Consider the following 15,653-nt stretch of genomic DNA (forward strand, 5'->3'; position numbering starts at 1 on the left):
CTGAACTGGAACAATAACCTTAATCCCGGGCACCTTCTCAGCCCTGAGGGAAGGGAGGAGTTCCGCAGGAATTTACAGTCTGCTTTGCATCGCATTTCCATTCCTTGGGTCGCAGGTTTTTACATCAGGAAAAACATAAATTCGGCTACATTAGCCCCAGCTTGGCTTTGCAGGCAGTGTGAGTACTGAAGCCAGCACAGAGCAGGCTGCAGGACTTTCTAAAGCCGTGAGCAGATATTCACTCCCTGGTTTTCCTGCGACTGGTTCCTTACAAAACGGCCATGGTCGTGCTAGTTACCATAATCCATGAAAGCTGGTTGTACATCCTGAGTTCTGCTTCAGTGAACTGGGAAGCCTGTCTGTCTGAAAACAAAATCACAGCAGCCAACAAATTGTTTGCTTGTGCAGTCAGCCCAGGCCAGGCTCTGTTTCTCTCCCCTGGATGCAGGCTGGGCGTGCGGGTAAATCACATGGCTGGATCGGGTGGCTCTGGGGAGGCTCACAGGGAAGAGCAGGGCTGGATGGGCCTTCTCAGCACAATTACTGCCTTACTTTAGACTTCACATTTCGGGTTGATTCGTGGTTTTGGAAAAGTAACAGATTTTCTTGAGATTGCCCACACTCACGGGCTCATGGGACAGCCTCTCACAGTGCTTTGGGTGCAGATATCACTTTTTATCTAACATTGCTGCAGCATCAGTAAGTGGAGTAGAGTTAAGGAGTTACTTTACCATCACCTCACCCCTAAATTTACCCCTCAGTTTAGGGGACCTGGATCTTGCATTACTGGTCCTTCTGAAAAGGAAGACATAAGTGGTAGTGGGATAGAGCTCCTTACTGCTTTGAGGCTGCAGTGGAGGATCCCCTGGCCTCAGCAGTGCTGCAAAACTGCCTTAGGGCTCTGTGCAGTCAGGCCTGTTGATCAGCAGCAGCCTGGGATTGCACTGAGCAGTGCTGAACAGGGACTGATCTGTCCTTGACTCAGGTGTTGGAAAATGCTGAGCAGTGGGTGTTACAGCAGAGAATTCCATCGCTCTGTGACAGGCAACTCAGCTTTTCCCTGATAAGGCCTTGAGAAATGATGAAGCTTTTGCTCATAGTGGTTTTGAGCCTTAGTCCATATGATGCTCATTGCAAATATATGTACTTTGAGCTTTTTAGCTTTAAGCAAATCCATGTAGCAGTACAAAGCTTAAAATCCAGGGCAGTGGCTCAACATCCTTGTTTCAAGTTCATCTCAGGAGGCTGGTGCCTGCTGCTGGCAGACACTGCAAGGCACGGACACTGCTGTTTTGAACTGTGCCTTCATGTTCAGTCTGCAGGGCACCCTGTCTAGAAGGGTTAGATAAACACAATTAGGCTGCATTGCCAGCAATGATGTTCTTGTTTAATGCATTAATGAGTGCAGGTGGCAGGACCTCTGAAGTGAATTAAATGCAATGCAAACTCCTGATGTACTAGCAGGGCCATTGTGAGCCACTGAATGCTGAGCCAGCTTATTTGAGAGACGAGGTGGGAGATGGGAATGAGCTTCCCATGCCTGAATGATAATTCTGAGCATTACCTTACAGCACAACCAGCTTGTGCCAAAGAACTAAGAGCAAGTGAGTGGGTTTTAGAGCTGCATTTCTGTCAGTAGCAGTATTAAGATAAAGTGGTCACAAAAACAGATTGACTTACTTGCCACCTTGTTCTGTACCTGGTAGAATTCAATAATGCACTGGTTAAAAGAATTCTACTCAGCCCACAGCAGCACTTACAGTGCTAGAACAACACCACCCAAATCCCTTCCTTTCCTTCTATAGGCAAGATGCTGGAATCCAGCACAATTACTGTGCTCTGCTGGCCTTTCCCACGGTGAAACCTGGTTTTTATTTCCTGCTGCTTTAACCTTAGTATCAGTGAAATGATCCCTGGAAAGCTTGTATTGATTGCACATGATTGTTTAATTAAAGTGCAGTAAGAAGAATTGCAGAACACTCGCTCTTACAGCTCGGTGCTCATTGTAGACACTGTAAATTAGAAAGCTTTCTGTTCAAATATGGAAAATGTCAGTGCTTATTTCCTTTTGAATTTCCAAGCATCTCCTGAAGGCTGCACTTGCAGATGTGTGATTTTTTTTTCCTAAATAACAACTGGAAAGAAGTGTTACTTAGAGAAGAAATAAAGCCCCACAGGCTCGCAGGGGCGTGTTCTAAACCTGCTAGCTGTAGCCCTAAAGGGAGGCACTTCTAAATGAATGTATTTGAATCTGAAACCTGCTAGATGATCCTTTAACATCATGTGCACAAATATAAATGGATATCAATTATACAATATATAGAGTCAAGTCTTTAAATAGTGCTCTGTGGTCTTACCTGGAGCCTCTTGCTCTCCATGAACTTTGTTTTGCTCCCTATTGCTTGTTGTTTTATACTTTCTAGTGAGTTGGATCTTCCTGAGAATTAAAAATAGATCCTAGTCCTTGATACATTGCAGGAACCCAAGAGTTTGTTGTTGTTACAGGAGTGTAGCTGGCTTAGTCACTGATTGAATAGATGGCCTCGGGGAAACTTACTCAAACCTTCAGCTTGCATCTCATCTCTAGATGACCCATTCACTGTGATGTATTTGCAGAGCTTTATGAATGATCAGTAATTCTGCCCAAGATACTGGGCAGAAAGATCAGTAGAGAATGGTGGACTTTGAACTAATTAATGATGCATCAACTGCATACAAAACCTCTTAAATACATTCAGTATCATGTGTAAAACTGACTTTTCCCTTTCTTTCCTTTCCAGATGTACTTTCCGATTCCCTAGCACGGTTATAAAGATCCAGTTCACATCTTTATACCATAAAGAGGAAGTAAAAGAGGAAGCCTCAACACATCCCCTTCGGCCACTTTACCCTCAAATATCACCTCTGAAGATCCACATCCCGGAGCCGGATCTCCGGAGCGTGGTCAGCCCCCTCCCATCCCCCACAGGCACTATCAGGTAAGATGTAAATTCTCAAAAATGTCTTCTCTGACATCAGTCTCTCAGCCCTGTTTTGTTTGGTATCCTTGGTGCAAGAAATGCCCCATTAAAAATAGCTAGTTAAGTCTCTGATGTTCAAAATGATGGAAGACTGCTAAAAAAACATTATGGTGGCCAGCAGTAGGGCACAAGGGTTTTGTTTAAGAGCTCCAAGGGTTCAAGGGTAAACGTGAGTGTTGGTTTCACACTATAGAGTTACATATAGAGTCTATCTTTGGCAGTGGGATTAGAAATATTTATTGAGAGCTACCTATATGCATGGAGAAAAGAAAGCAGGCATATACTTTCTATCTTAAGACTGCCTGTTTTATTTTTATCTCAGAAATATTCTGTTGTTGCTGGGTGGTGCTGCTGTTATCTGAAGTTAGGGACAAGGGTGGCCATTGGCACGTGGTTTCCTGGGAATGGAAGGAAACGGGGGTAGGATGCTGACCATGTACTGAGGGGCTGTAGCAATCTGAATGTACATCTGGGCGAGTATCCTGTTTTGTAAATTATCTGATCTGTGGATGTGCAGTAGTAATAAGCTGAATATCAAGCCACTGCATGGAATATTTTCTTTCCTTTTCAGCAAAGAGTTGAGGTTACAGAGTTTCAGTGAAATCTTTTAAAGTTAAATCTATTACTTGAAGTATAACACATTTTATAAAGTAAAGGAGACTTGTGGTATAGGATGATGTATTAGAATTTTAAAACATGTGGGCATCAAAACAGCAAGAGTGTGCCTGGTAATAGTAATAGCCTTTGGGTTTTCTTGTCTGTACATTTGCAAAAAGGTATACTATGCAAATCTCTTCTGACAGCACTAATTCAGTGAGTAGTATTCAAATCTGCGTGGCTGAGACTGAGAGTTCAGTGTCACAACGAAGCCAGTTTGGGTTTGCATGATCTGGAGGCTTGTTTGGGTTTTTCCGACCGTCTTACAGAGCTGTGCAGATGTGCAGTGCTGATATTCTAGAAAGAGGGGGCTGGAGGTAGCTGTGGTTTTAGTCCTCTGTTCAGAGACTGCTTTTAGTTTATATTTAACCTTCTCTTTTTAGATGAAGCTTGTTGCTGGGAGGGGAGGGGGATGGTTCCTTTGCCAACATATGGTAGTTAGTTTCCATTCAGTCATCTTGTGCAAAGCAGCGCAGTGTGGTTTGTGTTACTAACAGAGGCTGTATCTTTTGACTCTGGCATATGCCTGCAACTGATATTTGATTCCCTGAGAATGTTTCTTTTGCATAAGGAGAAAGTGGAAATAGTAGTGTTGAATTGTGCTCGGCCCCTAATGCAGTGTTTACTAAGGATGATTAATGATCGCATCCGTTTGTCTCGAGCAGAAGCTAATCCAGCCAAGTCTTCAGAAAACCTCAAAAGACATCTGAGGTTTCGCTTGCCGAAGCCCTTTCATTTCCGAGTTCCTGTTACAGAGGAGGGGCTGACACGTTTGTAAACATCTCTGCTCAGCCCCTTCGGCCTTCCCCTGGCCCCAGCAGGGTCTTGCCTCTCCCCTGTGCGCCGGGCTCTGGGAAGTGATTTGGGGGGTTCTGCCTGAGAAAGGAATGCTCCTTTGGGAGCATGTAGCTATGCATTCTGGCCGTCTGACTTCCAGGGCAGCTCTCTGCTGTCTTGGTGGCCTCACAGTGCTGGGTGAGGCTGGCACAGCGTCCTCTCCTCCTTCCCAGAGGCAGAGCTGGCAGCGCTGGGGAGGCTCTGCCTGAGACTCAGCCCCCTCTCCCACTGCTGGCTTTGGGAGGTGGTTGCTGGCTTCTCCTCCTCCTCCTTCCTCTCCCCCTTCTAGTATTTACTTTCCTAATTTGGTGCGTTTGCCTTGCTCCTCCCTGATTGGCCCATGGAAAATTATTGCAGTTTGGAAATCCTGGGCAGGGTGAAATTTCCTTTTTGGAAAGTGGCTCCTGGCCCCCTTTTCCTGCCTCCGCCCTGGTGTAGGGCAGGGGCTGTACCTGCAGTCCCTCCACCAGATCCAGCCCTGCCCTCCTGACCCCCAGCCCTGCTCTGCCTCCCTGTTTACACTGCAGCTTGCTTCCCTGCAGGTTCTCCCCTGCAAGCTTCTGGGGTTTTTTCCAGCCTATTTATTTTCCCTCTGCAAAGTGCGGTGCCTAGGGAGGGAATGAGCTTTAGTTAAACAAAACCAAACCTGCCACCCTCAGCAGCTTTGCAAAGCAAGATTCCTGCTTATTCCTGCAGAGAAATGTGCTCACTGTTTTCTCAACTAGGTGTTTTGTCTCCAGGAGGATCTGTGTGTGGATGTGTTTTGAGTGCTGTTGTACAGCTGTAAGGGAAAATGTTGGTTGGCAGCATGCTGTGAGGGTTACAGACAGGCATGGATTATTTCTTCCTGCTTCGAGTTCAAAACTCCTTTAAAAAAAAAAAATCAGACTTGCATGTTCCAGAAAGGAAAAGGCCACTGTGGTTGTAAGAACTCAGCAGAAGCAGCCTGCCATTTTACACAACATATGAAAGGGCAAAGTAGCACCAAATCGCTCCTCAGTAGGTTCAAGGCATTGAAAAGCTCTGTGAAAATCATGTGGGGTTTGGTTGAATTCAGCTTGACTTTTCAGAAGATAAAAATTGAGTCAGAATTTCAGGAGTTAAGGAACTGTCTGTCAGTACATGGCTTTAAGCTTCTACACCTTGAATTTGGAGGATCCTCTTTGAATGACAGTGTTCCACAAAGCTTCTCACCTATGCTGCAAACACTTACCTTTGCCTGATTTTGTGATAAATGCACAATATCTACATGTATGTGACTCTGTGTTGAACCCAGTCCACAGAGTGGCTTGTGCTTGGATTATTATCAGATCTACAGAGATGAAGTGTGATGCAGGACTCTATTCCTGGTCTCAAAGTCTTGCTGAGTTGGAGTTCAGATTTACAGTGTTTAGTTTCCTTTTTACTATAGTCGGGTCGTTGTTAATGGACCTGTAACAGTAACTTAACTCAGTTTACCGAATAGCATCTCTCTCCACAGCCTTGCCCCTCAGAGCTGGGATGGTTTTAATATTTATGAAAATTAAATTCTTTCTTTGTACTTGATTCCCTATTCTAAAGCAATTATGTTCTCAGTGGGATATATAGAGATATATATCGATATATACACACACTACAATAGAGAAATACTAAGTGTCCTACTTTGGAGGTTGGTATTATTGTTCATGTTTTACAACTGCTACTTCTGGCTTATCTCTGGACTACAATAACTTTGGGCTTGAACGTTTTGTCTTGTACTTGTTTGGGTTTTTTCACAGAAAGGGCATGGATTCTTAGCTCACAAACACAGTCTTTGTCAGTAGAGGAATTGCTTTGTCATGTAGGAGTAAGAGTCTTTAGGGCCCTGTGAGAACCCCTGCTTGAAAAGTGCCCGGTGAGGTTCAGTGTGAAAGCTAAACTGTTAAAAATATTTGTGTGTGAACCCAAATTTGTATTTTAACTGTTAGTGCTTAACGTGCCTGTCCATGTTTGCTGTTACTAGAAGGGTTGATAACTAATTTACAATGTAGTTAATAGTCTGAATAATGAAAGATCAACTTCCTTTGTTCTATAAGCTTGATAAGTAAACCAGGTGTGAGCTGAATTGCTTGGTTTCATATGGTCCTTTTTTACTAAGTGAAATGGCTTCAGTAACACATTGCATGCTCTGATAGCGGATTACTCAGAGGTAGCTGCAATTATCTTGACTTAGCCACCAACTTGTTTTGTGGCCTTTAACAGGTCATTTAAATTCCTTGTCTGATTTTTATGCATGCATAGTGTAATTACTACTTCACAAGCGTGTGTAGTAGATAAATTATGTATTGAGCTCTTATTCCATAAAGCATGACAAAGAGTGTATGTGAGCCGTGTTCCAGCAGACCTGCAAATGCTGGCTCTGCTTTGATCCAGACTTGGCTGGGAAAAAGGCGGGGGGGCTTTTTATAGGCTCTTGGATAACCGTGCACTGCTGTTTCACAACCCTTAGGATTTACTCTGCACTTGCACATTTACTCTGAAGGTGTGTAGGGGGGAGCTGAATGAAGCCTGGCTTCAGTGGATGCATTCACTCACTGGAGCAGGCTGCATAAATATTCCCTGCTCCATTTGATTCAGGCTTTGCCTCTTCCCAGAGCACTGTGAGCCACTGAACTGAAACACTGCTGAAGAGCTCCAAGGCAGGTTTTTTGCAGCACTTTTGCATCGTCTCAGTTATACATTACTTCCTGCACTCAGGCAGAATGCACAGCTCAGGCAACTCCCACAGTTGGACAGAGAGGTGATTATTTTTAATCACCCAAGTCTCCAAACCACAAGCCAAGGAGGGTGATGCATATACATCACATAAGAGAAGCAACAGTCTCTGCTGGGCTGGGGAGCTCCTACGCATGTTTATTGCAGATAATGGACTGTGTGCTAGAGGAGATGTGCCAAGCCATGTGCTGGAGGAAGGGTTGCAGATGTCACCAGCTACAGGAGCACTTCCTCTTCCCCAGTGAGTATAAAATATTCACTGAATCCACAGTCGGAGTGAAGTCACTTCCTTTCCAGGGGAACCACTGGAGCACTGACGAGTAATAACAATTTCACCTTTCGTGGATAGCTCACTTTCTCTCACTTGTGGCTTGTTCAACAGCTTTGGTTTTCTTCAGCATTAAGCAGGCAGGGTAGCTCTCAGATTTCTCCTTTCACATCAAAATCCAGCTTGGTTTGGCAGTCTCACCGCTTGTGATTGCTTCTGAAACCTGTCTGAAACATGCAACGTGCGAGGACTTGCCTTTCTTTGAGTTACGATTTTGGGGCTAGGCTGGGGAAGGTGAGAGCAGTGGAGGATTCTCAGCCATTCTTGCTGATTGGTGTATCGTGGAAAGGCTTGTTTCGCAAGTCCAAGGGCTGCACTCTGACCTGATTCTTGCTTATTGCACGTAAAAAGCGTCCCTGTATCTTCATGCCCCTTATTGTGGGCTCATGGAGTGGACTATTGGGGCAGGCAGAGGCTTATGCTGTTTCTCTAACCAGAGTCCTTGTGCCCAGGGCGACACTCCTCCAGTTTGCATTCAAGAAAGAGACAGGGGAGGATTTTAAGAAACTTTGATTATTTTTTTTTCTCTCTACCCAACTGAGGCTTAAAAAATGCCCAGTCAGTCTGCAATCTGTATATTGGCAGTGTTGCCAAGGCTGTAACTCTTATCCCTGCAGGGTCTCTGTACCTGCTTCACAAATGTGCACGTGGGAGTTTTACAAAGGCACTACCATGTGCATACCATATCCTAAACCAGCAATGGTTTTGTTCTTCAAGTCAGGTGAACAGTTTTTTATGGGATCTCAGATAATCTTTCCTCATTGTCATAGTGAGAGGATAGGTGCTTTTTCCATATACCTGGCTTAAATTTAGCCTCCATAGCTTGATCCCTCGATTGAGTAATAGGGCAACTTTCCTGCTTTCTACTACTGCCTCTCCTTCTGGGGAAGTTGGCACTGAAATTCGGGAGTGTTCTGGCTTCCAGATTGTTCACAGACTTGTAATGTGACCGTAAATAAATAATGTAAGCACTTGTTGCTCCATTTTTATTTTTATTACCCCCTAGTCCATAAAATGTGCCTAGTATTGAGAGATTGTGAAAATCTTTATGTGAGAATCTCAGTGTGCCCAGGGAACAGATCCCTCCAGCAGTGTTTTGCTCTCAGACATGGGTGTCTTGGGGATCATACAAGAACACAGAAAACAGAGTAATGCTGACTTAGGTGTAGTTTGCCTCCATTTTCTTGGACAGGAGACTGCCTTGGAGCAGAGCCTGGCTATGTCTTCTAAAGCCCTTGATGGCTTCTCTGGCTTTCCCTTACCCCAAGAACTTGTATACTGTCCTTTTCCATTCACACAGACTTTATCATCAGCCCTGTCTAACAGCATGTCACTCCACAGTGCAGCCACAGAAGTAGAAGCCCTCTCTATTGTTTTGGACATGCGACGTAGTTTCATTTTGTGCTCACCATCTCTTCTGGTGCAAGAGGCTGGGAGCTAAACACTTCCTCTTGGCTTTGTTTTTACAGTTCTATCGTTTAGCACCTCAGCTTCTGTCTTAAACAATTTTTTCTTGTATGAAATCCGTTCCATATCTCAAATCATCCTGCTTATCCCTGCCAGTACCTTCTCTGGATCTGTTCTATCCTTTTTCCCATTTTTTTTGTTTTAATAAGAGTAGACAAGCAACACACAGTGTCCCGGTCCGAATGCACCATGCACACAGTGGTACGTCCTATTTTTGCTGACTGATTCTTTGGTTAAACAAACTGATTGTGGACATTCCAATAGCAATGCAGCACGTTGTACACACTCTCCAGCAGCTTAGAGTTAATTGCTCCTAGCAAGTGCTGTGAACTTACAGGCTGGGATCCTCTTGGCAGGAGTTGAAAGTGCATCGTGGTGTTACAAAGAACGTTCAAGCCCCGTGTTTAAAAGGCATCCTGCCCCTTACGTGGGTGAGTGTATTGCAGACACTGCCTTCAGCCCTCATCTTTCTGGCCTTCCTGCCAAAGAAGGGTTAAGTCTAAAATGGAAAACATGCTGCAGAGGACTGGTGTGATTCAGCACGTGGTTGTAGTCTGATTCTAAAGCTGAGTTCTCAGCATGGTATTTAGAGAACTGTGGCTCAGTGGCTGCCTGCAGTCACTGTTTCAAGTTGAGATGCTGAATCCTTAGTGGATATCAAAGATCTCTGGCACTTGGGGCTTTAACCATGGTACTGTGGGATTAAGGCTGTGGGTAACTGCAGCTGGGTTTCTTCCATGCTCTGTGTGTCTTTAAGTGGTGTAAAATGCTTCCTCTCCAAAATCTCTCTGCCATAACAAGCAAGTTTAACCCAAATTAGCTTGGATTGCTAAGCTAAGTTTGCCAGCATGGACAGTGAGCCTGGATCACAGCAGTGTGGTAGGATGTCAGAGCAGGGTGAAATTGCAGACCTAGCTGTGCTTTTCTCAGTGAAAGGTTATAGTATCAACATGGATCAAGTTCTAGCCAAGTATTGATACTGTGTTAATATCCAACAAATCATTATTACTCTCCTTGCAGTTGATTTTTTGTTTCATAGCACAAACAGGTGTTTGTAGGGAAAACTCTTTGTTTCATAATATTTTTAAAGGGGGTGTGAGTGCATGCAAGCACCCCGGCCAGCCCCTGGCTTTGGGTAGTGAGGAGAATTCCAGGAACTCCAGGAAACTGATGTCACTGCATTGTGTTTGCTTGTTTTCTTTTGACTGCACTAATGTTTAATTTTAACTTAACCCTCAGAGGGGTATTTTTAGTAAAACTGTTTCTTCACTCCTTCTGTCCCATGTTGGGAGGGGAACAGATTGTGTCCCCTTGTTTTTTCCAGCAGTCAGCTCTTTCTGCCTCCCCTCTGAAGAGCTGTGATGATTGACTGAGAGCTTGAACACTCAGCAGCATGTGTTCCCCTGTCTGTGCATGGCGTGCCTAAAGCTGCTGTTTGTTCTGTCCCCACATCTCTTGATTTGATCATTGATCCAGGCTGAAAGGAAGCAGATCTACCTGGACAAAAGGGCTTCATTCTGATAAAAGATTAGTATCTCTTCCAAATCTTTGGCTATTGCTGTCGCTGTCCCAAGGGGCAGCTGCTTCTTTAGGGGGTGATTATGATCGAGTCCTTCAGTGAGTATCTCCTTGGGAGAGCCTGGCTTTTCTACAAGTTATTAACACTTGAGTTTAGAGGGGGTTTGTCAACACTCCAGAGAATCACAGCCCTGCAAGGAATGAGTTTCTCCCTTTTTGTTTGTTTTTTTAAGCAAGAGATCATACTTAAAATTCAGAAGCCTGAGCTGGAGAGGCAAAAACTGAGCTGCTTGCTCTGCTGATCTTGAATAAAGAAATAAATTCTTTTATCTCTTTTTATTTATGTATTTATTAAAAAGGAAAAGAAAAAGCAAGAAATACGGCTCTGCAGAGCATGGATTTATTGGAGAATTTTTCTCTTTTCCGTATCTTTGTCCTGAGTTCTGGCTTCTGTCTCTGTGGTTTGCTGTTTGTGTATTTCTGCAGACAAATAACAAAATCAGAAAACTGTTTTATCCTATTCCATTTCTAGCCCGTGTGTTACAATAATTGCTCGGGTGCCAAAAACAAAAAGAATCGCTGTGTTTTTGGTTTGTCATTGTTTCATGTATGAAAATGGCTTTCAGTTGTAATTATCTGCACATTATAAGAAGTGTGTATGTGAAGAAGCTATTGAAAAATGACAGCAGAATAATTAAATTCACACCAGCTCCTCATGCAAATACTAAGACATCAAGAGTGTCTTCTGTGGTTTAGTATTACCCACTTCCAAAGCTTAGAGCAGCAAATTTTCATTCATTTTCCTGCACAAATGGGTCTTTGCTCTTTGAAAGGCTGGGTAAGAAATGCCTTTGTCTCTGGCAAAGGGAGATCCATAAGTATGGGCTCCTCAACCTTTTTAGCCTTGCAGTACCTGAAAGCTTTACCTTCTTCTGTGCTCCTGAACAGCATCACCATTAATGCCCAGGACTCTTGGTGGGCACTGAAAGGGTTACCAGGTGCTGTACAAGGCTGTGATACGGGACAGGGGTGAGCCTGGGTTCCCTGTTGCAAGGGTTTGCTGTGACTGGATATTTCTGCTGCCTTTTCTCTGCCCCCCAGCCCTCCCAATCTGTAATTCACTTTTAAAAGAAACCAGTCTGGGTTGTGCTGAGCTCAGCGCTGCAGCCATTTGCAGAGACACCACAAGGAGTAGGAGCACTTCTCAGCTTACAGGCTGGACTGTGGTAGGAAATGGTCATTCCTTACACTGACAAATTGCTCCTGCACCCAAGGTATTCCCCACTGAGCAAACAAGGGTTGTCTCTGCATCCCTATGTGTATGTGTCACCTTTTGAGGAAGGAACCATGTGCTGTGTTTTTTCATACAGCATTTGGTGCAGTGCTCTGATGAGTCTCAGCATTTGATTGTGTCAGTTATTGGGCATTTCAGCAGTAAGAGGATTGTTTATGCCAGTTTTACTGAATTCTGGTTCCAGCTGTGAGCTTCAATTTGCATCTTTTCATACCATTTGAACTGCTTGTTTTGCTATGTAAATCTTGTGTGTATTGGTTTGCTTTCTTGTTTACTGTTTCTCTGCTCCTAGAAGACATTTGTAATCCTGGGATTTGGCTGTGCATCCTGCTGTTCTGGCACTGAATCCCTCAATTCTGGACAGCACAGGACAAGGGAGAGACAGAAAAGGAGAACTTCAGCTTCCCAGACTCATCCCTCCCCTCCCATCCTTCCAGGCCAGGTTGGATGGGGCTTGGAGAAACCTGGTCCGTTCAAAAGTGTCCGTGCCTATGGCAGGGGTTGGAACAAGGTGATCTTTAAGGTCTCTTGCAATCCAAGCCATTCCTTGATTCTTGCAACCCTACAAATCAAAGACGTGTGATCCCTAGACAAGCCTTTCTAATTAGTTCTCATCTTGTAGCACTCATTTCTGTGTGCCTGAGTGATACTGCAAATTATAGCCCCCTTTTATGTGTTTGTAGCGTTTTCTCACCTTTCACAGCCTGCGGTGCTCAGTCGCCGTTCCTGTAATGCCATCTTGTGGTGGCCCTGCCACTCTGAATGTGCCTTTTCCAGCCAAAACTGATGTTGGGCTACCTGTGTGTGTAGGCAGTGAGTGCAGCTCCCCTTTGCTGCCTGCAGGAGTGTGGGGTGAATCAGGGAAACGCCTGTCTCCAGCCGTGTGGTGTCTTGTGAAGCTCAGATGTGGTGTTAGAGACCTTCATGGCAAATATCTGCTCTGGGTGCTTCAGCTCTGATTCTGTAGAACTGCCTGTTAGAAGGATTGATTAAATATGATCTGTGTTACAAGGAGATTGTCGTGTTGTTGCTTAACAAGTCATAATAACAAACTATTCATTTACTTAAATATTCATCCCTGATACTCTCTATGTTGTTTCAGTTTTAAGTGCTTCTCTGAACACAAAGGAGTTGTTTAATACTTTGAAACACTGCTCTGTTGTGATTGCAGGAAGTGTATATGTCAGGGAGTGTCAGGATTTTGTAGAAGTTCCAATTTTATCTCTGGTGGGTTTTTTTTTCTCAATCTGTCTGGGCTTTGGATAAGCCACAGGGGCACAAGTAAGGCCAATTGCATCTGCTTCTCTATGACCAGAGAGCTTTACTGTACCTTTGAGAGTAAGAACTGCATGCCTTGATAATAAATGAAATAACAACTGTATTTCTTTTTTTTTTTTTTTTTTTTTTTTTTTTTTTTTTTTTTTTTTTTTTTTTGTGTTCTCCAGTGTTCCCAACTCTTGCCCAGCCAGTCCACGTGGTGCTGGATCCTCAGGATATCGTTTTGTTCACAACATTACCTCGGATCTGCAGCTGGCAGCAGAGTATGCGGCAAAGGCAGCGTCAGAGCAGCAGGCAGATGCATCTGGAGGGGACAGCCCAAAGGTTCACACAGACATTACTTACCCAGCAGTGCTCCTGGGGAGGATTAGTAAAACCTGGGGCTTTATTGCTGGTCCTGGTTAGAGTTAAAAGGGGTTTAAGAACACCTTGGCCATAAGGGTGCTGCATACAGTGTTCTTCAGGGGTTTGAGGTCATTCTTTCAAGCTGTCCTCGGCTTAGTGGTAGTGTCTGCTTGCTCAAAATGTGTTGTTCAAATCACTCACTAAAGGGTTGAAGCAGGAATAATTTTTTGGCTTATTTGATAAATCAAGATCCCATAAAGAAGAGGCACATAAAATTCAACATCTCATTTTCTTCTTTTAATTAATGGTATTTTGCAAAACACAGTTGGAGAAAGCAGAAGCAGGGGAAGAAACCAGATCCTTGCCATGAGAAGTCTGTAGTCAGACTTTAAAACAAACATGAAGACCTGCCAAGTAGGTGTTAAACGAGGAGTGTAGCAAGTGGAATTTAGATTAAAAAATAACTTAGTTAGAATGATAAAATGTAATTTTGGTGAGCTGATCTTCAGATCAAAGTTAAAAGTTCCATATCCAAAACCACCTGATTTGGGCTTGGGTGGAGGAGCACACTACTAGATGGCTTTTTTTTGTAGACTTAATTCTCCCTTGAGACAAGAAGGGTTGTTCTTGATGGAGTAATGGGAGAGTTGGAAATACGAGATCTAGCAAACAAATTAAAGTTCCTAGAATGAAACAAATCCTGCTGGAGAAGGGAAGGGATGGGATCAGGTTTCATGTTGGGCTTGTTGCTGGGAGGAGGGCTGATAACATACTGCCTGAAACCTTTCTAACAGAGTGGAGCTGTAGCTGGGCAGAACTGAAGGCTTTAATTCATGAACACAGAAAGCAGTGAATGTACCTGTGCTCTGTTTCTTGACTCTAACTGCCTGTCTTGACCCCTTTCCTTGTGCTGCTTGTAAGCATGTGTGGGGAGTGGAATCAGGTTGAAGTTGGGGTTTATGTGTGTTTGTGGAGAGATGGAAGGAGATACTTTGATCTGACTCAGCCCTGTAGCTCGGTTTGCACACAAATGCTTGTGCTAAATGGGGTGGTGGCAGCATAAAACAGCAAAGGGAGAGCTGATGTTCTCTTAGCTGCCCTACTGCTCTCTTGGCATTAGTGAAAATTAACAGCCCAATGTGCTTTTTAAGTTTGGGTTGTGGTATACTGCAGCGTAAGAATTCTTTGTTAGTGACTAAATTTTTGTTTCCTTTTTTTCTTGCTTAGGATGAATCCAAGCCACCCTATTCTTATGCTCAGCTAATTGTGCAGGCTATATCTTCAGCACAGGACAGGCAATTAACACTAAGTGGGATCTATGCCCACATTACCAAGCATTATCCATATTACAGGACTGCTGACAAGGGCTGGCAGGTGAGTTCTTGACACTGACAAGCTTTTAAACTACTTTGGCATGGTTTGTCTGCTTTGAAATGCATTTATTAAAGATTTGGGGCACTGGGAATAGAGCTGCTTTGACTGTTCCCAGAGTGAATTTGTTTAACAGAAGCTGACTAGTTCGTTTGTGGGTGATTAGTTTGGGTTTTTTTGAATACTTTGTAGGGCAATGTAGTGTGTTACTGTTGGGCTCTTTGGTTCCTCTTTTAACGCTGTAGTCATGTGTCTTTCATTTTGTATTTCATTTGCCTGCATCCTTGCTGTCAGTCACTGCTCTGCCCAGACACTTGCTTAATCCTTTGCCTCATCTTTGGCATGATTTCTCCAAGCACAGGATATCCAGCCTAAAACCGAGGATCCAGTTTTTAAACATAGCACCTTAAATCATTACAGATGTTTTGGTTTTCACAGTTTATTAACTGCATTGCCTAAGTCACAGTTTGCAAGTTCTGAATTTGAGTGGGAACTTGGGAAACTGAGACTCCACGCACTCCTTGTGGTAATCAGGAAAACCTGACCAGCTTCAGAGGAGAGTTTGAAAGTAGTTAACACATGCTAAATCAAACTTCAGTGTTCACTTGAGGGCTGCTTCCAAAGTTTCAGGAACCTCTACTCCACCTGCTTTCAGACTTTTTCTTGGCATCACACCTCTGCCATGGGTGTTGGCATTTGAATGTAATACACTAATACAGCTGCAAAGGCTCTCGCAGCTGCTTCCACTGTGTGCAACTGGCTGGAGCAGAACTGCTTGTGCACTTTGAGTGCACTTGGAATAAAT

At 43.9% G+C, this 15,653-nt stretch overlaps 2 protein-coding genes across 2 annotated transcripts in view; one reads left to right on the plus strand and one right to left on the minus strand.

Moving 5' to 3' along the window:
- Window positions 1-15,653, minus strand: part of MMD2 (monocyte to macrophage differentiation associated 2) — a 129,266-nt gene that overhangs the window by 41,482 nt on the left and 72,131 nt on the right. The window lies entirely within an intron of this gene.
- Window positions 1-15,653, plus strand: part of FOXK1 (forkhead box K1) — a 47,918-nt gene that overhangs the window by 23,481 nt on the left and 8,784 nt on the right. The window contains exons 2-4 of the mRNA XM_066329770.1: window positions 2,781-2,978; window positions 13,300-13,456; window positions 14,705-14,851. Of these exons, the coding sequence (XP_066185867.1) occupies window positions 2,781-2,978; window positions 13,300-13,456; window positions 14,705-14,851 (502 nt within the window). The remainder of the gene's footprint in view (window positions 1-2,780; window positions 2,979-13,299; window positions 13,457-14,704; window positions 14,852-15,653) is intronic.

Source organism: Sylvia atricapilla, chromosome 15, assembly GCF_009819655.1.
Source record: "Sylvia atricapilla isolate bSylAtr1 chromosome 15, bSylAtr1.pri, whole genome shotgun sequence".
Lineage (NCBI taxonomy): Eukaryota > Metazoa > Chordata > Aves > Passeriformes > Sylviidae > Sylvia > Sylvia atricapilla.